The following is a 27,594-nucleotide window of genomic DNA, read 5'->3' as shown; positions in this document are numbered from 1 at the left end:
CAGTCATTAAAGAGATTTTCACAGCGCACAATGATGCTGTGCTGCTGTCACCTTTGGAATTCTGCTGTACCGCAGGAGGGACAATGGTGCATCCGATTTGTGTCATTTGCCCGCTGTCTTCACGCTGATTGGACAAAGGATACGTCGATATTAAGGCGTGCCTGTGTTTATTGGCTTAGACCCTTAATATGGGCGTGTCTAGTGAGGTACTAGTTCGTGAGGTAAAAGAAACGCATCCCTCATAGCAACCGGCGCTTCTTTCATGCGGAGTGGTGCGTTTCAAACTGGCAGTACCGCGGAGTGAGACATCGAGGGGGGCTTTATCGCAACTCCAATGAGCAGTGCCTAACCCCGCGCTATACACTGCCTTGCTGTCGGATTTCATTTGGTCATTTAGTTTGTCTGCATATAACCTTTAGACAGCCGTCAGATAAATTAACTTAATGTTGCAACGAATAACTTTTTGATGTGAAGTAAACACGCTTTAGGTCTCCTCTTGAGGACGCTTGAGGTAACTGAAGTTTCCTTTTATGAGAGGTATAATTGTTTGTTTATCTTAAATGTAATTTTTTGATTACTGACATTCTCTTTTTGTGAAAGGCTGTCACCCTCTCCATCACTTTAATTTTACCAGTAGAGAAGAACCGTCTGGCGCAACCATGGGGGTAAGACCGGCTTCTCTCTCACTCTCCTTTTCACTGCATTATTTAACCGATTAAAGTGATTAAACAATAATAGAAGGTTTTCCTGATATTAAACTTTATTCCTCTTAAATCATGCAAACTACGGCGTCATGTCATATGCTGTCACTAACCTCTTCATGGGTTGCGACCAAATAATGGAACGGATAGTCTAGAACGTTATTACGCATTAATTATCCACGTAGATGTTCCATCTGCAATTGTTATTATTGTAATGGTCAGCATATGGAACGGAACGCTTTTTCAAACTTTTGTAGTGCCGTTTGTTGTTGATTAATTCGCTTTTTAAGGGAGACACAGGTAACGTTGCAGCTGTCCTCCTAATTGAAAGCTTTGTTCTTGTGCAATCTAAATGATCATATCTGGTCGGTTATTTCATTAACATTCTCGTGCCAGTGTAATCGGGTTATGCAAGGTAGAGACTTTCTAAAGAACAGCGCTGCGGACTAAGCTGTCTTTACGCAATGGATGTGGTATGGTCCTTTTATTTACGTATAGTTTCTCAGCTATTTAAAAGTTGTTTTAACGAGTTTTAGGACTGGTTCCATGTATTATGGCACAAAGTGCATGTGCAATGGGTATCTGATTGGCTTGGGGCGACCCCCCTGCACTCCTTCACCTGCACTCCCCCCTCCCTTTTCATCCTTCTACTCACTGACACCAACGCGTATCTCCCGTTCTGGACAGTTTATCCGCCGGATGCATGCACATAATGTGAATTATGTCTATGTAGCGTGCGTTAAAGTGCTTGGTACTGGGATGTTTCTGCGCGCGCTGCCGCCGAGCATCGCTGAAATCCATGCGCCATAATGCGGTTACCTGGAATTTGAGCTCAACCCGGCTTATTTCCTACATCTGTGACAACCTCGCGCGGGTAATCGCGGGTTGTGCATCGTAACAGGACATATTAAATAGATTCAGTTCTGAATTGATGATGCAGAATCACGCAAATCCACTGTGCCATTGCGTTAGGGTTGCGCAATTTGCACCATCAGTTTGGTTTATTATCTGTAGCCTAATATTCTGAATGGAACACGTTTTTGTATACTTCCTTGCTTTTTCAGACGTCTTTGATTGTTGCGCCGCGTCTCGCTGTTGTTTGTTCTTCTCACGCGTTTTTTAGACGCCGCGTGAAAACGCCTCTCGAGATACGTGCTTTCTACTTTATTCGTAGCGCTGCCTCTAGATTTTTGGCGTAAGGACGCGTTAGGGTTATGGTTGCCGGTGTTTGGCAGCAGATGGGGTTCATAGTCGTTGCCAGGACATATAGCCTACAGGTTTATACGTGTTTTACGCATAAAATCCATTAGAAATCTTCAACATTGCAGAACTGAATGTCAAAGAAGCGCGCTGCCGCTTTGCGTCAACAGTGATCACTAGCAGTGTACCACGAGCGCACAAAATAATTACGCATTGTCAAGTCATGTATTAATACACGCGTGGACTGCTTGTGTGTGAATTATGGTTAAACGGAATGGAAGTAACAGTCACTATCAAGTCTGGTTACCTTAATCTCTTTAATTATGGTGGCGGGTTTGTTTAATAACGAATGGGGATGCAATGCACCACTATCATCATGCCAGCTGTTTTTGCGTAAAACTCGAGGCGGAGCCACACGAGTGTAAATGACCGGAACCGGCCTGTTATAAGCAAGAGACACGGATAGGAAGAAATGAAATTATGTAGAGTTCATAGAGGTCATCTATTTTATATAAATATCTTTTTAAATGTGTTGTGTTCTTGACACCAGATAGCGTCTCATCAATCAAACAGTTGTTTCAAATGTTTATTAGTAGCCTACAACATGGAATATTTCGATTTAGTTTATGATTTATTACACAAAGAAATTAAATGAAAGTGTAAAAAGCATTGTTTTATTAATAGGGCTGTTAAACACAAATTAAAGTGACCAAGAGGTTCAGAAATGAGGAGGGGTTCTGTGCAGGGGCGCATGATTTAATCTGAGGGTCTGCTGAGAAATCTGCTTAATAAGCCTTATATCTAGGGGGGTCAGGGGGCATGCTCCCCCGGGTGATTTTTTTGTGTGTGCAAAAAAACAACCCCAAAGTGTTCAATTCTGGTGAATTTGAGATTTTGCATTTGTTTTATTTTCTTGAGTATGAGTAGCATTCATGTAACTATTGGCTAAAGCATTTCTTCCAGTAACCTTTCAGACAGACGTGTTTTCGGGCTAAAAAAGCAAAACGCACCACAACGAATAGAGCAGAAATCAGATGTCCCAAGACGTGTTTTTACATTTACATATTACATTTATGCATTTGGCAGATGCTTTTATCCAAAGCGACTTACAGTGCTCTTATTACAGGGACAATCCCCTCAGAGAAAGCTGGAGTTAAGTGCCTTGCTCAAGGACACAATGGTAGTGGCTGTGGGGATCAAACCAGTGACCTTCTGATTAACAGTTATGTGCTTTAGCCCACTACGCCACCACCACTCCTGTATTCTCCTCCCACATTCACTCACCTGCATATGCAAACTCACACAAGCACACTTTGTCCCAAGTACTGTTTTTATCAGTTGAAGAAATTCTTTATAAATTGACACAGCGTCTAAAAATGCTTCGCTCCCATGAGAGCTGCTAAAAACACAGTGAAACATGACGCAGTTTTCAAACGAGAATGTTTATATGGAAAAAGATAAAAAAAACAGCGTGAGCGGACTCAAAAACACATTAGGTTTGAACAGCCCCTTGTTCACATGGCACAGCACTAACTGAAGTTTCTCAAAGTTACCTCTCAAAAAGACTGACATTTGTTTCAGTTGATTGTAGGTCAATTTTCACTGTATTCAGCGCTGTTTGTTCTCTGTATTCGTAAATATCCAGAAACTGTTTTACTGTGTGAAAAACTGCTACAAATGATTCAGTGAGAGAGCAATCTGATCGAATTGTACTGAATCACGAATCGATTCAGACCATTTTGCAAGCCCTTTTGGCCAATTCACTGAAAAGTTATTCATTTAAAAATTGGGCATTGTTTTAAACAGCCAACAGAAATACGGGACACATTTCATGGTTGATTAAATATTCTGAGGGTAAATATTTCTCAGGTCAGTTGGAGCCCTCATGGTACGCACAGTGTGTACTGCTATACAGCTTCAGGCGCCCCTGTTTCACAGCAACAATTCCACTGAAAAAGAAAAAATGCTCCCGAAATAAAAAATATTTGATCTAAAAATGCCCCCATTGTAAATGTCTTTATTTAGACATAATTATACATAATATTTTGAGTTGATGTTAATTTTATTTTATTCTCAATCCAGGTATTCATATTGAAAATGTGTTAATTGATGACATGTAAGTATTTGACATAAAAGGAAAGTGTCACACCTTATATGATTTATTTGGTTAGAAGAAGAATAAACACCTTATAAAGGTGTAGAATGCCCCTGAACATCAAATCCATTGGGCAGATATTGCCCCTTAATGAATGCACATGGTGACCAGCACTATGAATTATCAGATATAAATATCATTCAATTTACATAAGCATAACTTAAATCTGAAATCTGCATTGTGTGTGTAATGAATGAACTGTCAGTGTACACCCCTTGTATCATGCCAGTATAGCTGTTTGAATCCTGAAAGAGAGAGACAGAAAGAGTTACTGATGTTGACTTTACACTACAGTATGTAGTATGTACCATATTTATCTTTAGACATGTGAGAATGTGATGCAGTACTTAGGACAAAGTGTGCTTGTATGAGTTTGCATATGCAGGTGAGTGCATGTGGGAGGAGAATAAAGGGAGGGGAGAGGCCTGCTGCTTCAGGACTGTATATCCGAGGAGGAGAGGAATGAAGAGCCAGAGAGATCCTGTTATGTGTAATTAGCCTGGCTGAGCTTGTATCCAGATGGTGAATGAGATGAGTTACCAGGGTACAGATGGTACAGATGAAGATATATATATATGTATGTATGTATGTATGTGTATGTATGTATGTTCAGATTTTGCTGTTTCGGTTTGGTACTTTAATTCACCAAAGTGGCATTCAACTGATCACAAAGTATAGTCAGGACATTACTGATGTAAAAAACACCATCACTATTGAAAAAAGTAATTTTTGATTAAATCTAGACAGGCCCCATTTACATCTATACAGAAAGAGATGTGGAAGTCCAGATGTACAACTAAACAAGAGGATAAGTACATCTGAGTCTCTAGTTTGAGAAATAGATGCCTCACATGTCCTCAGCTGACAGCTTCATTGAATTCTACCCGCTCAACACCAGTTTCATGTACAACAGTAAACAGAAGACTCAGGGGTGCAGGCCTTATGGGAAGAATTGCAAAGAAAAGCCATTTTTGAAACAGAAAAACAAAAAGAAAAGGTTAGATTGTGCAAAGAAACAGACATTGGACAACCGATAATTGGAAAAGAGTGTTATGGATCTTAACCCCATTGAGCTTTTGTGGAATCAACTAGACTGTAAGGTACGTAAAAAGTGCTCTACAAGACACAAGCCACATCTATGGCAAGTGCTACAGGAAGTGTATCTGGACAAACTGAAAGCTAGAATGCCAAGGATCTGCAAAGCTGTCATTGCTGCATGTGAAGGATTTTTTTTCAACACTTTGAAGTAGTTTAAGAAGTTCTGAAAACAAAAGTCAAATTGTAATATTAATTTTTCACGTTATTAATGTCCTGTTGAATGTCACTTTGGTGGATAAAAGTACCAATTTCTTTCTATAAGAGCCAAATCTGTACATTATTCCAAACTTTTGGTAGCCTGTGTGTGTGTGTGTGTGTGTGTGTGTGTGTGTGTGGTATATATACTATATATATATATATATAGAGAGAGAGAGAGAGAGAGAGAGAGAAATACATATTTTCTCTTTCCTTCCTTTATTCTTTACTTAAATTATTTCAAGTAAACGTTATATCCAAATGCTTTGGTATTTTATGCACAAAAAGATTATACAGTGGACAATAACAATTAATTAAATGTTTTTAATAATAAAACTTAAGGTCTGACTAAATTGATAAAGCTTTTGTTTTTTGCTCTCTCTTCAGTAAACTATTAATAAGGAAATAAGTTAATAAATAAACTCAAGGAAGTATGGCTTTGTGATGCTGTGCCATGTTTGTGATGGTGGCCACTCAGGGGGAGCTATTCCTAGTCTGCCGTAATCAGATTATTTAATCTGTATTTAGAGGCCTAGCCTAGTCTACATCTCTCGGCATACCAGATGGTCCACCAAAGCCACAAGGTCACATCCACTTACATACTGGTATAGGTGGTCAGTCTTGCAGTTAAAAGTCAGAAGTTTACATTCACCTTAGCCAAATACAATTAAACTACATTTTTCACAATTCCTGACATTTAGTCGTAGAAAGAATTCCCTGTCTTAGGTCATTTAGGATCACTTTTTTAGGAATGTGAAATGTCAGAATAATAGTAGAGAGTGTCATTGCCTTTAAATTGTTTAATTTGGGTCAAACACCTTTTGGGAAGCCTTCCACAAGCTTCTCACAATAAGTTGCTGGAATATTAGCCCATTCCTCCAGACAGAACTGGTGTAACTGAGTCAGGTTTGTAGGCCTCCTTGCTCACACATGCTTTTTCAGTTCTGCCCACAAATTCTCTATCAGATTGAGGTCAGGTCTTTGTGATGGCCACTCCAATACCTTGACTTTGTTGTCATTAAGAAATTTTGCAACAACTTTGGAGGCATGCTTGTGGTCATTGTCACTTGGAAGACCCATTTGCGATGAGCTTTAACTTAAGTATGTAAGTTAAGGTATATGTCTTGTGATGTTGCTTCAATATATCCTCATCATTTTCCTTCCTCATGCTTCTATCTATTTTGCGAATGGTACCAGTCCCTCCAGCAGCAAAGTGCCCCCACAACATGATGCTGCTACCCCCATGCTTCGTGGTTGGGATGGTGTTCTTCGGCTTGCAAGCCTCACCCTTTTTCCTCCAAACATAACGATGGTCAATATGGCCAAAAAAAATAATTTTTGTTTCATTAGACCAGAGAAAATTTCTCCAAAATGTAAGATCTTTGTCCCCATGTGCACTTGCAAACTAGCCTGGCTTTTTGATGGTGGTTTTGGAGCAGTGGCTTCTTCCTAGCTGAGCAGCCTTTCAGGTTATGTTGATATAGGACTCGTTTTACTGTGGCTATAGATACTTGTCTACCTGCTTCCTCCAGCATCTTCACAAGGTACTTTGCCGTTGTTCAGATTGATTTGCACTTTTCGCACCCAACTACATTCATCTCTAGGAGACAGAATGTGTCTGTGCGGAATAATGGCTGTGTTGTCCCATGGCGCTTATACTTGCGTACAGTTGTTGGTACAGATGAAAGTGGTACCTTCAGGCATTTGGAAATTGCTCCCAATGATGAACAAGCCTTGTGGAGGTCCACAATTCTTTTTTCTGTGATCTTGGCTGATTTGTTTCAATTTTTCCATGATGTCAAGCAAAGAGGCACTGAGTTTGAAGGTATGCCTTAAAATACATCCACATGTGCACCTCCTATTGACTCCAATTAGGAGCTAATTGTCTAAAGGCTTGACATAATTTTCTGGAATTTTCCAAGCTGTTAAAGGCACAGTAAACTTATATTACATATAACTTATATATTATATATATGTTATATGTAAACATCTAACCCAATGGAACTGTGATATAGTCAGCTAAAAGTGAAACAATCTGTAAACAATTTTTGGAAATGCACAAAGTAGATTTCCTAAATGACTTTGTCAAAACTATAGTTTGCTTATATCTGTGGAATGGTTAAAAAATTAGTTTTAATGACTTCAACTTAAGTGTATGTAAACTTCTAAATTCAACTGTATTTGCACATTAGCAACAGCAGAGTCTCTGTGACACAATTTTATGATATCTAATCCCAGATATTAATGGTCTTTTTCTTGGCTGTATCGACATGCCTGTAAAACAATAATTTGCACACTCACAGTAGTACATCACACACACATCCCTCTAGGGCAGTATTGATGTGTCTTCTGCAATAACAGTTGTTTAAATGGTTGTGTACAGCCTACTCTGTACTTTGGGGAGATATTCATCAGAACTAATTGCTGAACAGAGGAGACAAGCTCTGGTAGGGATTCCCTCTAGTCATCAAGCAACAGCTAAAGATACAGATAAAAGCTTTAACTATTGCTACCCCAATGGGTGATTCTCATAAAACCTGAAAAAAATGTCTTGGTCATATTTAACCCCACATTAAAACAAAAAACAATATGAAATTATTTTTATAAAGAAAATGAAGCCTATTTTTAGGACAATTAAGAATGTTTGTATTTTTACATTATTTTCAGGCCAAAGTATCTTGGCGTGTCCGTGTTGCTGATCAATCTGCGCATAGTTTGCGTGACGTAAATTTCATCATCATTCAGTCAGCGCGCGGCCAGATTTGATCAACTCACCTGGAGGTTCTCAAGTTGACTGACAGGCGATTCCTTTATCTAAAAGGTGATTGGATCTTTTACCTGCAGGACTTCCTTTTCTACACCTGCCATATTTGGTGTTCATGTACACCTACGTATTGATGTAATTAACTATCAGCAAAACGTGTTGTAGCAGTGCAATTTATAAAATAACAGTCTTTAGAGTTTACTCAGAATTGTACCAAAAACAAAAAAACATGCAGTGAGTGGCATTTCTGTGGATAGAAACACCTTGTTGATGAGAGAGGTCAACAGAGAATGGCCAGACTGGTTCAAGCTGACAGAAATTCTATGGTAACTCAGATAACCATTCAATTGAAGTGAGCAGAATAGCATCTCAGAATGCTCAACATGTCAAACCTTGAGGCGGATGGGCTACGACAGCAAAAGACCACATCGGGTTCCACTTTTGTCAGCCAAGAACAGAAAGTTGAGGCTGCAGTGAGCACAGGCACACCAAAATTGGACAGTTGAAGACTGGAAAAACTTAGCCTGGTCTGATGAATCTCGATTTCTGCTGAGGCACACAGATGGTAGGGTCAGAATTTGGCACAAACAGCATGAATCCATGGACCCAACCTGCCTTGTGTCAACAGTCCAGGCTGCTGGTAGTGGTGGAGTAATGGTGTGTGAAATGTATCAGTCTAACCCTGTCCAGTTCTCTGTGGCCACCAATGCCCTGTCTGACCCTGTCCAACTCTCTGCGGCTGTGACTGACCTCACCATCTGCCCAAGCAGCCGCCAGTGTCCGATCTGAACCCTGTCCAGTGGCCACCCACTTACAGTCGGAAGCCTGTTTTGTTTTCAGTTGTTTTAATAAAATATGTATTTTTCACTCATTCCTGCATTTGGGTCCTTATTCCTGACACATTCCGTGACACACACACACACACACACACACACACACACACACACACACACACACACACACACACACACACAGTTCATTTAGATATTACCACATGAAGCACATTTTTAGGTTAACATTTTCAAAAGTCTCACCCATCCCTCTATTTGAAAATAATCGTTATTGGAAATAAGTGGGTAACTTTTTCAGCGTGACTGTTACAGGTTAACATATAAAATATGATATCACACAATATACAATCACATTCATAAATCAAATCAAATCAACAGTTTTTCCAGTAACTATTTTAATTGTCTATGTTATTTTATTTCCAGTCCATCTCTGTTCCTCTCTGCTGTCTGAGAGTAGATTTTGTCAACATGAGCATTACTCAGTTCGTATTAATCTGATCAAATGTTGCATTTGGCCAGTCTAAAAGAGAAAGAGAGAGCTCTTCTCCTCTTTCCACTCTGTTCCAATGCCCCAGTGAAGGTATCATTGCAGATAAATCTGTGGCTGGTGCTCACACACACACACACACACATCTGACCTCACATAGAAAGATAAAACATATTGTATATTTTACAAATATTTCTTTTTCTCTCCCATTTTTTCTTATGATTTACACCTGCCCTGGTCTGTTTTTCCACTAATTTCTCACATCATTCCTTTGTTCAGCTGGTGTTTAATTCCATAGAGATAAAGAGGACCTGCATGTTTGTGATTCCAGGTGTGTGACGTTACCTTTTTATTCAGGCTTACACACAATACATTTAACCACCATTACAAAGTCAGACTCTAAAAATTCTAGATATGCATCTCTGTGTGTGTGTCTATAGTGACAAGATACTTAAACTGTAAGATCAGTGAGATTTGATTGGGGTGATTCTCACTTTCTATTCATTTTATTATTGAGTTGTGTCAGCTACCACACACACACACACACACATTTGTTACAGGATCTTTGCCGCTGGACTGACCTTCTATCTGGGCTGGCTAGAAAGTCAGCGTGTGCCTGTCCTGTTAGTTTTGGGCAGGTGTCGTGCTGCTGAGAGCTATTAGGCATTAAATGAAGCAGCTGATGGAGACAAGCAAACACACTGTGAGATCAGCGGGTCAATATCTAATTACCAGACAGGGAGTGACGTATATTCCTCTCTCTCTGGTAATGTCTTTGGATATCTCTCTTAGTCTGTCGGTCAGTTACCACACTTCTCTCTCTTTCCATCTGTCCCCTGTTGTGTTACACTACTTTATCTGTCCATCTTCTTCTCTCACATTTGCATTCACTTTTAATAGGCGCCTCACCTGGCCATGTGCGCGAGTCACCATGTGTACTGGTCTAAACAGCGTGTCGGTTGACCATACAAATGCAGCTAAAAACCTCATTCAAATGTCATTCTGTGTTTTGTATATGGATGATGTACGTCACAGCTTAAATTTGTAAATGTAGTCAGTAAAAACAGGTCTTCTCTTGACTTGTTGTAGGACCACAACTACTGCTGTATTTTTGTCTTTATTTACTCACCCATGTTGTTCCAAACCCATATTACTTCTTTTTTCTATGCACATGTTACACAAAAATAACAGGAAGATGGTTAGGGACTGACAGCCTTAGTCACTACTCACATTCATTGCATATTTCTTTCCACACAGTGAATGTGAATGATGACTGAGGCTGTCAGTCTTTTAGGAAACAATGTAAGTGTTAGTTAATGATGACAAAAACCAATTACAGTGGCTGAGCTGAGGTTCATGTCATACAGTGACCACAAGAGGGCACTTTAAGCAAGAATTTTCCGTGAGAGTCCCTGGGTGCTTCTCATTTCTGAAATTGTGTAGTTTTTTCCTTTCCTTGCTTTTATGGAAGGAAAGGAAATGAGGACAGAGGAATCGAAGCAAGACGAATTTGTAAAATGACATGTCCTGTTCACTTTAGCGTGACTTCAGAGGACTTCATCCTCTGTACTCACCTCCTTGTGTAGTGCATTTAGAGAGCTGATATGTCCTTTACGATGTCAGACTTTGATCGGTTTCCGAATCTCGAGGACAGAGGAGCGAGGAAACAAGGATGCACAATTTAGGAAATGAGAAGCACTCTCTGTGGAGGCCCGAGTCATTTTCTTTTTATGTATTGGTAGTGGCTCAAAAATACATAGAGAGGGAGTGAGCCATGTTGGCTCTTCTGGAAGCTCAGTATTGATCCACCTATGATATGCAGTTTCCTAATTTAATGATGACTGCTCCACTGAAATGGTACTTCCAAGTCTCTTAGGAGTCATATTGGCTCTGCTGGATTAATGCTGTGTCTTCCTGTATGGTAGGATTACGCATCCAGCCAATGGTAACAGAGGATTTAACTAATGGAATGAATAATGATAGTATGTTGAAAGTGTTGAGTTCAACGTCTGTCCATAGATTGATTATTTTTACCTTGGAACACACACATTTACTCAACTTAGTTCTGATAGGATGAAATATTCAGCCTGTTACAAGAAAACTGTACATGAATATTCTACTTATACGCTGTGTGTTAACACACAGAATTTGTGCTTTCATCTGTGTCTTTGTTCAGACAACGATCAAAGTATAACTAATTGGATTTAAGCTGTTCACAAAGACTTGAGTATGACCTCTTTGAGGTGGCCATGATATAGTGAGATATAAGTTTATAAAAGCAATAAACCACAAGAGGGCACGTGTTACTGTTTTAATTTTTATTTTTATCACAGGTAATGGGTGTTCTTAGGTACAGTGCAAAGCAGAAAGGCTTATCATCTTTATAAAATGGTGTCAACAGCACTATGATAAAAGACAAATGTTAAATAAACAAATAATTAACAGAATCAACAATTAATAGTAATAGTTCATTATCCTAATTTAAGGCTTTTTCCAGTTTCTAATCAACAAATATGATGCATTTTAAATGTGTGGGACCAAGTGTACGTTCGGCCTCCAGTCAAAATTTTGTCTCTGAACTATCTATTTTAAAAGTACCTTTAGGTAAAGAAACAGCCAATGCTGTAATCATTATTATTGAATTTCGGTCAACACAAAATTATTCCATGACTAAATATGCTCCCTTTAACTTTCTTTCTCCTCTATTGTTGTGTTTCAGTATGGGCGGTCAGATAGCTACCGTGTGGCCACCACACAGGATAAAGATGATAAAGACTCTCCCAAGAAGAAGAAGGGAGCGAAAGATCTTGATGATCTGAAGAAAGAAGTTCCCCTGGTGAGAGTCTCACTGACAAAGTCCCATGGTAACAGTGCAGTATTTGATCTTTTTCTTTATTTTTAAATGTTTCCTTTTTTACCCCATTTTCAGACAGAACACAAAATGTCAGTCGAGGAAGTATGCCGGAAATTTCAGACAGACATTGTTCAGGTAAACACACACACTTGTGCAACTCTAAGCTTATGAGCACATCACATGCTTATAGAAATTATGGTTTGGCTGTATTTCTTCATGTTGTCCGATAGATGGCTGCTTACTTCAGCCACGCTCTTCATAGTATAAGGCCAATGCCATAATAGACCATTCAAATCATACTGTAAGCAATAAAGCTGTTTAGATAGTAGTCCAAAAATCCAGAAGACAATCAGCATTTTCAAGCCATGGATTTGCCCAGAAAGGTCTATGGGCTTTAATAATGGCAGATTTATATTTATGACTAATCCCTGTGGTTCAGCTTAATTTCTAGAATGTTAATTACACACAGTCATACCTCTAACATTAATTTTTGAAACTGGTTTTTAAAAAAAATGCATGTTGCTATCACAATGCTAATTTGGGACTACAGCTATCAGAAATACACTGCCTGACCAAAAAAAAAGTTGCCTTTTGATTTAAGGCAGTGTTATGATCTAGGCTTGCTTCAATTGGTCTGGTCTAGTCAAAGCAGCGTTGAATAAAATGAAGTCAGCTGACCACCTGAATGTACTGAATGACCAGGTTATCGCAATGGATTTTTTTTTTTCAGAAATTAAAAATCTCTTCATTGTTTCCTGTAATGTTGCCAAGATTCATCTGACTCAAGCTGTGAAAGAGTGATTCAGGGAGCATGAGGAATCGTTTTCACACATGAACTGGCCACCACAAAGTCCTGAACTTAATCCAATTTAAAGTCTTTGGGATGGGCTCAAGACGATTTTACTGAGTGGTTCGACTCTCCCGTCGTCAATATCTCGGCCAAAAAGTAATGCAACTCTGGATGAAACTAAATGTTGTGATGTTGCATAAGGTTGTCGAAACAATGCCACGAAGAATGTGTGCCATTATCAAAGCTAAAGGCAGTCCAACGAAATATTAGAGTATGCCACTTTTTTTTGGCCAGGGAGTGTACGTAGGCTAGGTGCGGTGGATAGAGTCCATTGGATTTTAATGATATACTCACATTAGTTTGTTACTGGAAACTGAATGGCTTGAATTTGATTTAGATAATGATGTTTTTATTCTTCTCTCTATCTCTATCCCACTCTCTCTCTCTCTTCAAAAGGGTTTGACAAATACAAAGGCCAGAGAGTATTTGGCAAGGGATGGGCCGAATGCTCTGACTCCTCCTCCCACAACACCTGAGTGGGTTAAATTCTGTCGTCAGCTCTTTGGAGGTTTCTCCGTCTTGCTGTGGATTGGAGCCATTCTCTGTTTCTTGGCCTACGCTATTCAGGCTGCTACCGAAGACGAACCAGCTGGAGATAACGTGAGAATACCCAGCACCCCCCCACACACACATACAGAGGCCCCAAAAAGGATTTGGACATTTAAGTCATACCTAAAACTGCATGAGTGTCATTGCATAAATAGCTAAATGCCATGGAGGCATGTGCATTTTAGGTCTTCAAATAATGTTTTTTTTTTTTTTTGGTAATTTATTATTTTGATTTAATTTTATGTTTTGTTTTCATTCTGGTATTTATTTATTTTTTCCTTTTGGTAATTTTTATTTTTAATTTAATGTTTTTTTTTAGCTAGTAATTTAATTAATTGATCAAACCCAGAGAATTCTGCCAACATATTTCAAAAGTAAGCTATAAAAATATTTTTATTTAGTTTTGGGCTAATGCTAGTGTTCCAATAAAGCACATTGGAGCTTTTCTTCTATTATTGTTTATTTATTTTTCATTTAATACATATTCTGCGTGGAAGGCTGTGATATTTAAAAGCATACTGAAATAACTTTACAGTGGAGAGGTAGTTAGGTGCTAATCTTGCCATGGAGCGAATACAGAGCGTGGTTTCTGCAATCCAGGAGCACAGAGCAAGCGAGTAGCGGGAAATGGACAACCCGGAGTGAAGCTGGAGCGAAGTGATTAAAGAATGCTTGAGCGCGGAGGGGAAATTGTTGCTGCTCCACTCCATCTACATACTCTGGGTATAAGGCCTTGACTGGGACTTATCTAAAAGTCTGCACCCTCCAAGAACAAACAAATAACTGGCTGATGAATCTGAGAATCTGACATTAGATGCCCATTCATTTGCACTGTTGAGGGATTCATTGGACATTTTGAAGGCCTGACGAGGTGGAGCTCAGAATTACACGCTGCTTCAGCTAATGAGCTTGGCTTCAGTGTGCGATGTGAAACAGGTGTCACGCTTCGCTTGTTGACATCGAGGAACAAATTCTGATTGGATCTGATTAATTTGTAGATTAATTAATTGTGGAAAGTGATTAAAAATACATAGACAAAAGGGCGAATGACAAGGATGAAAGGATGAAAAAAAATATGTATGTATTTATTTATTTATTTATTTATTTATTAGGCATGTTAGGCCAGCAGAGAGAGATTTGCTGGCCCTGAGAATTTGCCACTGGCAAAATGTCAAACCAAGTGGCATGTGCACACAAATGATCCTAGACCTTTTCTTAGAGCTAACTTAGCTTTGTTTTGCCATTTTTGCAATTAATTTAAGCAGCTGGTCCCAAGGTGATTTTTAGTGAATGTATTAAGTCCATTCTCCTCAAGTTCACACTGGTGGTCCTGCAGAGTAACCGCAGGTGTTATTCATCACAGTAACTATGAATATGTTCCACTAAATTTTGACTATCCAAAAGTGTCCAAATAATTTTTGTCTTCATTTTGAACAGCATACGTATTGTTTTATAATTTAAAACCTGGCAAACTTCTTTTTGTGTAATATTGTTCTTGAAAAATGTGATCAAAAAAATGTGAATCAAATACCTTCAGTGAATGGCTCTCTGGTCTCCCCTCAGTTGTACCTGGGTATCGTGCTGTCTGCTGTGGTCATCATCACGGGCTGCTTCTCCTACTTCCAGGAGGCAAAGAGCTCTAAGATCATGGAGTCCTTTAAGAACATGGTGCCCCAGGTACTGAAAGCATGCCAGGCACATTTAAAAGACACACAAACACAAAGAAACGAGTGAGTACATGAGAAGATATAACATGGTTTCTATCCCTAGCAAGCGTTAGTGATCCGTGAGGGAGAGAAGATGCAGATCAATGCTGAGGAAGTGGTAGCAGGTGATCTGGTGGAGGTCAAAGGTGGAGACCGAATCCCTGCTGACCTCAGAGTTGTCTCCTCTCACGGCTGCAAGGTACACACTTTTAAACAGTTTGCGATGATGAGAGATTTCAATGTTTGCAGGTGTTAATATAGTTTTACGTTTTTTATTTATTTTTTATTTTATTTTCAAATTGTCCTTTTTCAATTTTGTTTAGTTTTCAGAATTATTTCCTCTATTTAGTTTTCTTTGAAGTTTTATCTAGTTAACCGTAACAACACGGCTGCAGACATACCCATAAGTAACTCACACACTTGCTACCTAACTTATACCCATAAATGGTGATACCTAGTGGTTATACATATTTTTGTCTCTGACATCATATGCAGGTGGATAACTCCTCCCTCACTGGTGAATCAGAACCCCAGACGAGATCAGCTGACTGTACCCACGACAACCCTCTGGAAACCCGCAACATTGCTTTCTTCTCCACTAACTGTGTTGAAGGTGTGGAATTGACTATGCTGAACTTTGTCTATCCATGTAAAAGTGAAGTTCAGATTAAGGATGTGCACGGTAACCGTTTTTTAATATTCGGTTAACAACAAGGGTTCACAAATGGTTATTTGGTTTTCCGCCGGGACTCAGGAATAGAGAACTGCTCAGAATAGCAATTTATAAAGTTCACAGTGAGCTATGAGCTTAAACAGCACAATACATAGATCTTCAAATGATAAAGTCACTCACATTAAAGTAAAAAAATTAATAATCAAACTGTAACTGTCTGTAACATAGTATTCTTAACCAATGGAAAATACATAATAAAAGTGCTAAACCTGATGAGGCAGCGAACACTAGTATTGTCATGTGCATGGAGTTACACTGCTGCAATTTTTTATTAGCCTCTTCAGGATGCTTTGATTTTTAAATGGTTTGGCATTTAACTTGTGTAAATATTGTCTGCACACCAGAGCAAAAGGGAAAAAAAAACATTGGCTTACCGTTTATCAATGCTGAATTTTTGCCAGATAAAAACAATCTGGAATTAAGTGTAACAGTTTACCAGTCACATGAAGTAATGCAGCGCAACGAATGAAACAGAACGCAGGTGTCACGAGATGTTTCTAAATTTTGCTTCAGTTCTTTTTAACTTGACACGGTGTCAAAAAATGTGCCAGTCCTGCGCAAGATGCTGAAAAAAGTGTGATGCGAAGCAACAGTCAAAGACGTCCGTCCACTGTGTGTTTACATAGGGAAAAAATAGGGAAAAACAGCACAGATGCAGGCCGAAACGTGTGAACAACCCCTAATTCACCCTGTACTGACCCGAATCTGGCCAGAAACCTCTATTCGGGTTGGGTTGGAGACCTCTATTGAAAGGAAATACGAAAACATGCACGTCGAACGATTAACCGAATAATGACTATCCACGCATATCCCTAGTTCAGATGTGTAAAATGTGTTTTCTTTCTCACAATCAGGCACTGCTCGTGGTATTGTGATCTGCACTGGTGATCGCACTGTGATGGGCCGCATTGCTACACTCGCCTCAGGACTGGAGACAGGGAAAACTCCCATCGCCAAGGAGATTGAACACTTTATTCACATCATCACAGGCGTGGCCGTCTTCCTGGGAGTAAGTTTCTTCATTTTGTCAGTCATTCTGGGGTACTCCTGGCTGGAGGCTGTCATCTTCCTCATCGGAATCATCGTCGCTAATGTGCCTGAGGGTCTGCTGGCTACTGTCACTGTGAGTTTTCTTAATGCACATACATGTCTAAATACTCTTTCATATCCCACCTTAATTTGCATAGACAACAATACTATAAATTAGCCATTTGTAGATTTGAAGTATAAAATTGCTCTGTTTGCTTGAACATCTGACCAGCACAACATTGGCTCAACCAGTAGTGTGAGTTTGGAGCTGGACTTTTAGTTTTTTAGACAAATGCAAGACTGGGAAATACAGTTCCATTTCATGCAACTTAATATCTCTCTGCTGTCCATTTTTTTCTCTGTCTCAGGTGTGTCTCACTCTGACAGCCAAGCGTATGGCTCGTAAGAACTGCCTGGTGAAGAATCTTGAAGCTGTAGAGACACTAGGTTCCACCTCAACCATCTGCTCGGACAAGACTGGAACTCTGACCCAGAACCGAATGACTGTTGCACACATGTGGTTCGACAACCAGATCCATGAAGCTGACACTACTGAAGATCAGTCTGGTGTGAACCTTTTGTTCTCATGCAAAGCCTTATGATGATCTAGTCTTGCCCACTGTATGAAACCAGTGTTCTCTGCAGAGTCTAAGTTGTTATTTTTCTGTAGGAACATCATTTGATAAGAGCTCGGTGACGTGGGTGTCACTGGCCCGTGTGGCGGCGCTATGTAACAGGGCAGTGTTTAAGGCAGGACAGGATTCTCTGCCCATCCTGAAGAAGGATGTGGCAGGTGATGCCTCTGAGTCAGCCCTGCTCAAGTGTATTGAGCTGTCCTGTGGATCAGTCAAGATGATGAGAGAGAAGAACAAGAAAGTAGCTGAAATCCCATTCAACTCCACCAACAAATACCAGGTTTGTCATCAGTTACCGGTTGGCCTAGAAGGAATCTGTGGATTCATATTTGCTTCACAAATTTTAAGGAAAAATCTGCAAAATTCTGCAGAATGGATGGGAAACATTTGTTAAATGGAGCTGAGAGTACCACACTCTTATTGCCATATCAAATTATCCCAAATATTTAAAAGTAATAATTAATAAAGCAGGAATGTGTAGGATTTTGTAAAAGATGCGAGTTCTAATTGTAAGGAAATCTGATGAACATTCTATTGAGTTCGACGGGCACAGATTCTGTATGGACCTGATTATTGGTATTCAAAATCAAACAGCAAATACCAGCTTGATCTATGATCAGTGGAAGAGCTTTGTTTGAAATACTGCAACCAATGAATAGCACTTTAGCACAGGTGGTCTGAGGTTAGGGTATTTAAGTAACCTTAAAACTGAAAATACCTCTCAAAAGCATCAGTGCAACCCAGTGCATTATCATCAACAAATACATATCAACCCTCTCTCCTTTTGTCCCCAGCTGTCCGTTCATGAGACAGAGGACCCCAATGATAACCGTTACCTGTTGGTGATGAAGGGAGCTCCAGAGCGCATCCTGGAACGCTGTTCCACCATAATGCTGCAAGGTAAAGAGCAGCCCATGGACGAGGAGATGAAAGAGGCCTTCCAGAACGCCTACATGGAGCTTGGAGGACTGGGAGAGCGAGTGCTGGGTGAATATATAGTATATATTATAGTAGTATACACTGGCCACAAAAAGTATCTGGACACTTTAGTTACACTTAATATGTCTGAATGTCATTGCATTAGGTGCAAAATGAAGATAGACCTTCTTTCTGGATATTTAGTGGATGTTTGAAGTCATTTCCCCTCAAATTCACAAAAGAATCCTAGCAGAGTACCCACAGGTGTTGTTCATCACATTAACTATTAACATGTTACACTAACATTTTACAATTTGAAACTTAACAAACTCCTTTTTGTGAGATGTTTTGCTTGATAATAGTTTTTGCTGTGTTTCTTTTAATTAAATACCATTGTTTTGATATTTTGTTATATAAAATGCAGACGTTTATAAATTTGTATGTGATGCATAAGTGTCCAAATATTTTGGTGCCACTAAATATAATATAAAATTTATAGAGTAACTTTAAAAAGTTATGGTGTATGTGTATATACGATAAATTTGTCTCCTGTCCACAGGATTCTGCCATCTCTTAATGCCTGAGGATCAGTACCCAAAAGGCTTTGCCTTTGACACAGAGGATTTGAACTTCCATACAGACAATTTGTGCTTTGTGGGGCTGATATCAATGATCGACCCGCCTCGCGCTGCTGTGCCCGATGCTGTGGGGAAGTGCCGCTCTGCTGGCATCAAGGTCATCATGGTGACTGGAGATCACCCCATCACTGCCAAAGCCATTGCCAAGGGTGTGGGCATCATCTCAGAAGGTAACGAGACAGTGGAGGACATCGCTGCCCGCCTCAACATACCCGTCAGTCAGGTCAATCCCAGGTAAGACAATGACTAAGATGATGAATGGACACAAAACAACATGCATTTACATCAACATACATAATATACAGTTGAAGTTTGAAGTTTACATACACTTAGGTTGAAGTCATTAAAACACATTTTTTAACCACTCCACAGATTTCATATTAGCAAACTATAGTTTGGGCAATTAATTTAGGATATCTACTTTGTGCATGACATGAGTTGTTTTTCCAACAATTGTTTATAGACAGATTGTTTCACTTTTAATTGACTATATCACAATTCCAGTGGATCAGAATTTAACTGTGCCTTTAAGCAGCTTAGCCAATTAGCCAATTAGCTTTTGATAGGAGGTGTACGTGTGGATTTATTTTAAGGTCTACCTTCAAACTCAGTGCCTCTTTGCTTGGCATCATGGGAAAATCAATAGAAATTAGCCAAGACTTCAGAAAAAAATTGTGGTCCTCCACAAGTCTGATTCATCCTTGGGAGCAATTTCCAAATGGTTGTTGGTACCACGTGCATCTGTACAAACAATAGTATGCAAGTATAAACACCATGGGACCACTCAGCCATCATACTGTAGCACTCATCTCCTAGAGAAGTAGTCCTACAACCCTGACTCAATTACACACAGTTCTGTCTGGAGGAATGGGCCAAAATTCCAGCAACTTATTGTGAGAAGCTTGTGGAAGGATATACAAAACATTTAACCCAAGTTAAACAATTTAAAGGCAATGCTACCAAATACTAACAAAGTGTATGTAAACATCTGACCCATTGGATATGTGATGAAATAAATAATTATCTATTATTCTGACATTTCCCATTCTTAAAATATAGTACTGATCCTAACTGCCCTAAGACAAGGAAAGTTTTCTATGATTAAATGTCAGGAGTTGTGAAAGTGAGTTTAAATGTATTTGGCTAAGGTGTTTGTAAATTTCGGATTTCAACTGTATGTAGATAAAGAGGCGTAGCCACACTTACGCACATAAAAGTATATAGATATATGCACACATATAAACATACACATGCTTTCTGTTCTCATGGTTTTAGGGATGCCAAGGCTTGTGTGATTCATGGAACAGATCTCAAGGACTATTCTCAGGAGCAAATAGATGATGTTCTGCGGAACCACACTGAGATTGTGTTTGCTAGAACCTCTCCACAGCAAAAACTGATCATTGTAGAAGGTTGCCAACGACAGGTTAACACACGTCCTGACATTAACATATTAAAAAGTCAAAATAATGTAGATTGTAGTCCTCTACAAAAAAACTTTTTCTTAATAGTTGAATAATTGAGAAGCACATTTGTGTAAGATATATATATATATATATATATATATATATATATATATATATATATATATATATTATTTCTTTTCTGTGAATGTATCGTGTATTTCCTTTTTCTACCTATTAGCAATTTTGTTTTGGTTTTTTTGTAAGAAATAATCTAACTACATAAAACTATTGATATTTATGCTTAAAAACAGAAAAAGCAATGCCTGGGGGTAAGAAAAATAAACAATCATATTCTTAAAAAAAGTTGTATTATTTTACACAAATTTTGTTTTGTACTTTTACTGATATCTTTAACCAATACAGATATTTTGCAGTGCAGTCCTCCATATATCCTCTGTCATTTCAATGATGTCATTATCATATCTTTCTTTCTTTCTGTCACACTCTTTCTCTCTTTTTCTTTCTTTCTCTTTTTATCTCTCTTCTTTCCCTTTCTCTTTCTTTCTGTCATTGTCTCATTCTATCTCTTTTTTTTTTCTTCCTCTATCTCTCAGGGTGCAATTGTGGCTGTTACAGGCGATGGTGTGAATGACTCTCCGGCACTGAAGAAGGCTGATATCGGCGTTGCCATGGGCATTGCTGGCTCTGATGTGTCTAAACAGGCTGCTGACATGATTCTACTAGATGACAACTTTGCCTCCATCGTCACTGGAGTGGAAGAGGGTGAGAAAGATGAGAGGGATTGAAGTGTAAATGGGTGGACAGGACTGGTGTTGTCAAACAAGAGGGTTTTGGGTGCATCATGTTTAAGTAAGTGTAGATGTGTCTCTTCCTGTGCAGGGCGTCTGATCTTTGATAATTTGAAGAAGTCCATTGCATACACCTTGACCAGCAACATCCCTGAGATCACCCCCTTCTTGTTCTTCATCATTGTCAATATCCCTCTGCCCCTGGGCACCATTACCATCCTCTGCATCGACCTGGGAACTGACATGGTAAGACATGACAATACACATACAGTAATAGTGGAAGTCGGCATGGCTCTGATGTAAGTATTTTCACGCACATGCTCTAGCCTATATCAGATAAAAAGCAGGGATTTATAAATTTTTCCAGGAATGAAAAAGTCATGAAAATTAAAGAGACATGCTTGCAAGATGTTCAATTTGTGAGTGAATTGTTCCCTTGAATTGATTAAATAATTCTCAAACTGCCTAAATAATTAATTAGCAAACAATTTGTTTTGAATAAAAAATTTTTTTAAATCCTTATCTAATAATTACAAATGACTGGGACTGGGTCACAATGTGTGGGAACCCTTAAACAAATCAAATGTTTACATGGACACAGATGACTACCTTCTCTTGTCTCTGTCTCCGCAGGTGCCTGCTATCTCCCTGGCTTATGAGGCCGCTGAGAGTGACATCATGAAGAGGCAGCCGAGGAACCCTCTGAGAGACAAACTTGTGAACGAGCGTCTCATCAGCATTGCTTACGGACAAATTGGTTAGTTTGATATCCACAAATTTATTGAACAACCAATGGGTGCTGCTAAAATTGAGTTAAATTTGAGCTCAGGTTTAACATGTACTCGTGTTGGTTGCTATAAAAATATGATTTTTGAAGTAAATACTGTATAGAAGCTCGACACATTAGAGAAGAATGTCTGTTTGCAGTGCCTCATGCCTTACATTTCATTCTGAAGCAGGAGGAGAGGAAACAAGTGTGCTTGAAGCTTTAAAAATAAAAGATCCTCAAAAGAATGTGTATATGTGTGCATCTGGAGCAGTATTTGGTTATGATAACATTCAAGAAAAAGGCAGACATGAACAATTTCCCTCTTATGAAATTGATTTGAAATATGGTTAATAAACACAAATCTGTATGTGTTTCCGTGTAGGTATGATCCAGGCTTTGGGTGGCTTCTTCGCATACTTTGTGATTCTGGCTGAGAATGGATTCCTTCCCTCTTTGCTTGTGGGTATCAGACTCAACTGGGACGACCGTTCCATAAATGACTTGGAAGACAGTTACGGGCAGCAGTGGGTGGGTATTCTGTGTTTTAAAGTGGACAACATGTTGGAAGAATAAATAGTTAGATGTTCCATCTGTAGTGTTCTACATGTTGTATAAGGTTGTGTTCATGTTTTACAGACATACGAGCAGAGGAAGATTGTTGAGTTTACGTGCCACACAGCGTTCTTTGTCAGTATTGTGGTCGTACAATGGGCTGATGTCATCATCTGTAAGACCAGACGCAACTCAGTATTCCAGCAGGGCATGAAGTGAGTTCAGGAAGTTTATGCATTTGTTGGTGAGAGGAATAGGAAGATAGGAATTTTAAGTAACTCTGTGTCTTTTACAGGAATAAGATTCTGATATTTGGGCTGTTCGAAGAAACGGCTCTTGCAGCATTACTCTCATACTGCCCGGGCATGGATGTGGCTCTCAGGATGTACCCACTAAAGTGAGTTGAACACAGACAAACAAGCACACGTATACAAAGCTGAGAGTGAAGCCTCCTGTTGTATGGACACATCCAGTGCCAAATTTCTTTGAAGAATATTGAAAAGGGGGTCCCTGCAAATACTGAGATCATGTGACTTTGTATAAAAACTTGTTGCTAGGAATTATACTATTATGTTTATGTTAAAATCAATTAATTAATAAAAAATATAAATTTTTCAAAACCTGACACAAAATGTTTGTATCTTAGGGGTTACGTTTCCCTTTTAGAGTTTTATATATAAAAAAGTTCAGTATGTGAATGGAGAGTGAATGTGGAATACTCGACTGGGTTATAGAGACAATCAGTACAATTTATAGGGATATTTCACACCAAAATGAAGATTCTCTAATCATTTGCTCAACCACATGCCATTCCAGATGTGGATGACTTTCTTTAGCAGCACACAAACAAAGATTTTTAGAAGAATACCTGAGCTCTGTACAGTAGGTCTTCAATGCAAGCAAATGGTGATCAGACATTTGCAGCTCCAAAACTCATATAAAGGAAACATAAAAGTAATCCATATAACTCAAGTGGTTAAATCCATATCTTCAGAAGCAATATGATAGGTGTGGATGAGAAACAGATCAAAACGTAAGTCCTTTTCCCCACTAAACCTCAATTTTCTCTTACATCTGAAAGTCACTTGTGGTGCTTCCACATCTGAAAGTGAAGGTTAAAGTGGAGATTTAGAGTAAAAAAGGACTTATTAAGAACTGTTTCTCACCCACACCTATCATATCGCTTCTGAAGATATGAATTTAACCAAGTGAGTCATATGGATTACTTTTATGTTTCCTTTATGTGATTTTTTTTCATCTACAAATGTCTGATCGCCACACATTGCATCGTATGGCCCTACTGAAATATTCTTCTAAAAATCTTTGTTTGTGTTCTGCTGATGAAAGAAAGTCACACATCTGGGATGGCATGAGGGAGAGGAAATGATGAGAGAATCTTAATGTTGAACTATCCATTTATGCACACATTTCATATTCTTCTGCATACAATAACATATAAATAGAGTACTTGTGAAAGTACTCTTTTGAAAATGCTCATTGTCCTCACTTGTCTCTTTTTCCTTCAGGCCAAGCTGGTGGTTCTGTGCTTTCCCGTACAGTTTCTTAATCTTTGTATATGATGAGGTCCGAAAGCTGATCCTGCGCCGGAACCCCGGTGGTATGTGTTCCTCACTACTATCTAGATAAACACACACACACACACACACATTTTAAAACCCTAGCAACAGCAACAAAGACACCAATACAGACCAACAGTCCACATTGTTATTACTAATATTATGAATAAACAATTCTTCCGGCCAAATAATTTGGTTCCTCATTGTAAGGCTGTTTACAATTGCCAAGCCACATAGCAAGCTGACACTTTAAAATACACATTTAACATAAATTATTATTAGAGGTAGACATATATATCAGTTTAATCTATTAATATTTTCCGATAGTTGTTTTTTTTTATTTTGGAATCGGTTTTCAGCAAAAATCTATGAAGATAGATGCAGATAGATTTTTCTTTGGTTTAAATTCCTCTGTGTCCGGTGCTGGAGGATTCTACATTTCAAACGCTTTGGATCTACAGCCACTGGGAGGCACCAGAGCATGTCAGGGGAGGTGGCGATTGATGATAATTTCACCAAGTAAAATAAGATACATAAATACAATAAAAATGATTGGCATAATGGACCATAGTGCTGCTTAATAGACCGTAGCTCTATGGCATTATAGTATTGTTAATGTCAAGAGCACAACATGTATATCATGGGAGAGCGCATCCATGTACTGGTTGCATCTGCAAACAAATGTAGAATACGGTTTCATATTATTAATAGAAACATTTATAGCTGTTACTCAAGCATCAGTGTTTAATGTATTGGCCGAATGAGTCTGTCAGACTGAATTAAAGGTAATAGATCATCATTGGTGATATGCTCCAACACCTGAAATATGATACATTTTGATAATATTACACTAGGAAAATACCTGATAAAACTTATATTTAAATTTGTACTTTTTTTTTTACATTTAGTCATAGGCTATATTATTTCTTATTTACTTTGCTATTGTAAAGGCCTATACAACATTATTGTATGAAAAAGAAAATCAGAAAAATTAGGGGGAGAGGGGTCAAGGGTAGCGCGGTCTTGTAAACTTTCTCAGAAGGGTGCTTACTGTCCAAGACTTTGAAAACCCCTGTTCTACAGTATAACAGTGGCCTCTAGACATGAAATAAAAACACATAAGGAATCTCACATAGTGATTTGCTGTATCTAAATCTTTTATCATTGACAATATTCATCCATATTTTTATCCTCACTTCAATGCATATTTTGTAATTTTGATTGGATAATCAAGTGTTCTCCATTGAAGCGAGAGCATGCAAAGAAAAATGCAACTATATGGAAGCGTTCCTCGTCTGCACATACAACCTGTCTCCAACTTCATATCTTGTGAATAATAAGAAAATTCCTTATTCCTCATTAAACCTCACCTGGTTAATAAACAGGCTATAAATAGGACATGAAGCCCTATTTTGGTAAATACTTGTTGTGGAGCCAAGTCTCCATCATTAAAAATTAGAGTCCTGGTGTGTTTCAGGTTGTACATGTAAATGTCCTGTGTTATGCACCAAATCATCAGTTGGTTGGATTATTATTTGGATTTTGGTTGATCAATAAACTGTGTCTGGGATTTTATTTATTTTGGACTATTGTAGGCTCTAAGATTGTACCCGTAACAGTATGAAAAGATTACGATTTTTATTGTATTTTTTACTATCGCCCAATTAATTTTTGAATGAATTAAATTAAATGATTTAAAACATACAGTACATCTGCATTTCTTAGAGCATTTCTCACTCTCTATCTCTTTCTTGCAGGATGGGTGGAAAGGGAGACATACTATTGATCAACCTGTTATCTTCTTTACTTACATTCCTACTTCTTCCATTTTTACTACGTCTACTTCTCTCCCCAATCAAGACACACAACCATTCTCTCCTCCCCCATTTAAAGAGACAGCATCTTAAAGCCAATAGCACGTCTCCCCCAAAAAGGAAAACACAAAGCACCTTCCAGACTCTTGACCATTCACCTTCACGCCCCTGTTCCCTATAATACTCTTAGCATGTATTTTCACATGGCTGCGTACATAAAGTCTTCTATATATCTTAAATGGCAGCTGCATAATCAATATGTAGATTCGAAAGGAGCATTTGATGCTAAAAAGGGAGTATGTACCCCCGCCTATTAAAAAGGTCGTCCCTTCACACATCCCCTTCATTTCTTCTTCCTGTTCCTCCAGTCACACACGGATACACCAATCACACAAACCTGTTGTTGGATCCCACTACACACCTTTTGACTCTCTTTTAATTAAACTTTGTTTAATAGTTTTGCTTGTTAGGTCATTTTATATTGTTTGATTATTGTTTGATTAGTAAGGGAGGTGATTCCCTTGGTTTATGTAATTGTTATTTTCCATTGAAGTTTGATGGAAACATGCTGATTCTGTTTCCCACATTAGTATTCTTTCTATCTCTCTCTAACATTCTTTAATTTCTGCTTCTTTGTGGCTTTGTGTGTTTGTATGATCCACTGCTAAAATAATAGTTTTAAATACCCAAAGGTTTTAAATACACTTTTTTGAAAAATGTAATCTGATTAAAACAAATAGAGACATATAATGGAAGATAGCAACACTGGAAAACCAGTAAAAATTATTATCTTGGAAGTTTTAACTTAAATGACTGAAACACTTCTGGCAAGTCCATGTTTAATATCAGGTATCTCACAGAAAAATAGTATGATGTTGAACAGCATCTGTGGGAAAGCAATCTACTGCCATTATGGACCTAAACACACCAGATTTTATTGTCTCCCCCGTATGTCAGTTTTCACAGATCTGGCACAGATGTTATCTTCCCTAATATAAACACGAAGGTAGAAATCTGAACCACATATTTTTCCAAAGATCACTCTTGAGACATCAATTTTTTGAAACAGCATCAGGTCTTGTGGTCTGTATGTGCATGCCTGTCTGTGTGTGGTATGCACGTGTGAGGTTAGGGACAGTGCACTGTTGCGGACTGTCATTGGCTATGTTCATCTGACAGAAGTGTGGATGTTGAAACTAAAGACAGAAAAAAATACTGATTGAAAACTGGGTCTCTATGAAGTCAACTCCAATAAAACATCTAATACATTTAATACTAATTAGTGATGTAGGAGTCTTTATTTCTGGCTCCCTTTCTCCTGTATCTCCATCTCTGTATATCTATGCAATCTCTCTCACAAGAGA

The 27,594-nt window shown here is 38.6% G+C and overlaps 1 protein-coding gene across 1 annotated transcript; it reads left to right on the top strand.

Annotated features, from left to right (window-relative positions):
* Window positions 1-301: 301 nt before the first annotated feature.
* atp1a3b (ATPase Na+/K+ transporting subunit alpha 3b) lies at window positions 302-27,526 on the top strand. Its single transcript, XM_052146598.1, has 22 exons — window positions 302-511; window positions 601-665; window positions 12,111-12,227; window positions 12,321-12,380; window positions 13,492-13,695; window positions 15,208-15,321; window positions 15,415-15,549; window positions 15,846-15,963; window positions 16,938-17,206; window positions 17,481-17,679; window positions 17,783-18,027; window positions 18,542-18,734; window positions 19,225-19,537; window positions 20,579-20,729; window positions 21,324-21,492; window positions 21,610-21,764; window positions 22,152-22,275; window positions 22,670-22,815; window positions 22,924-23,054; window positions 23,135-23,236; window positions 24,366-24,457; window positions 26,174-27,526. Exons 2-22 carry the CDS (start codon window positions 660-662, stop codon window positions 26,200-26,202), a joined length of 3,072 nt encoding a protein of 1,023 aa, XP_052002558.1. The 5' UTR covers window positions 302-511; window positions 601-659; the 3' UTR covers window positions 26,203-27,526.
* Window positions 27,527-27,594: the final 68 nt, after the last annotated feature.

The sequence above is a fragment of the Xyrauchen texanus genome, chromosome 17 (assembly GCF_025860055.1).
Source record: "Xyrauchen texanus isolate HMW12.3.18 chromosome 17, RBS_HiC_50CHRs, whole genome shotgun sequence".
NCBI classification, from domain to species: domain Eukaryota; kingdom Metazoa; phylum Chordata; class Actinopteri; order Cypriniformes; family Catostomidae; genus Xyrauchen; species Xyrauchen texanus.
Note: the sequence above shows the minus strand (reverse complement) of the source record. Positions and strands in the feature narration are given on the sequence as shown.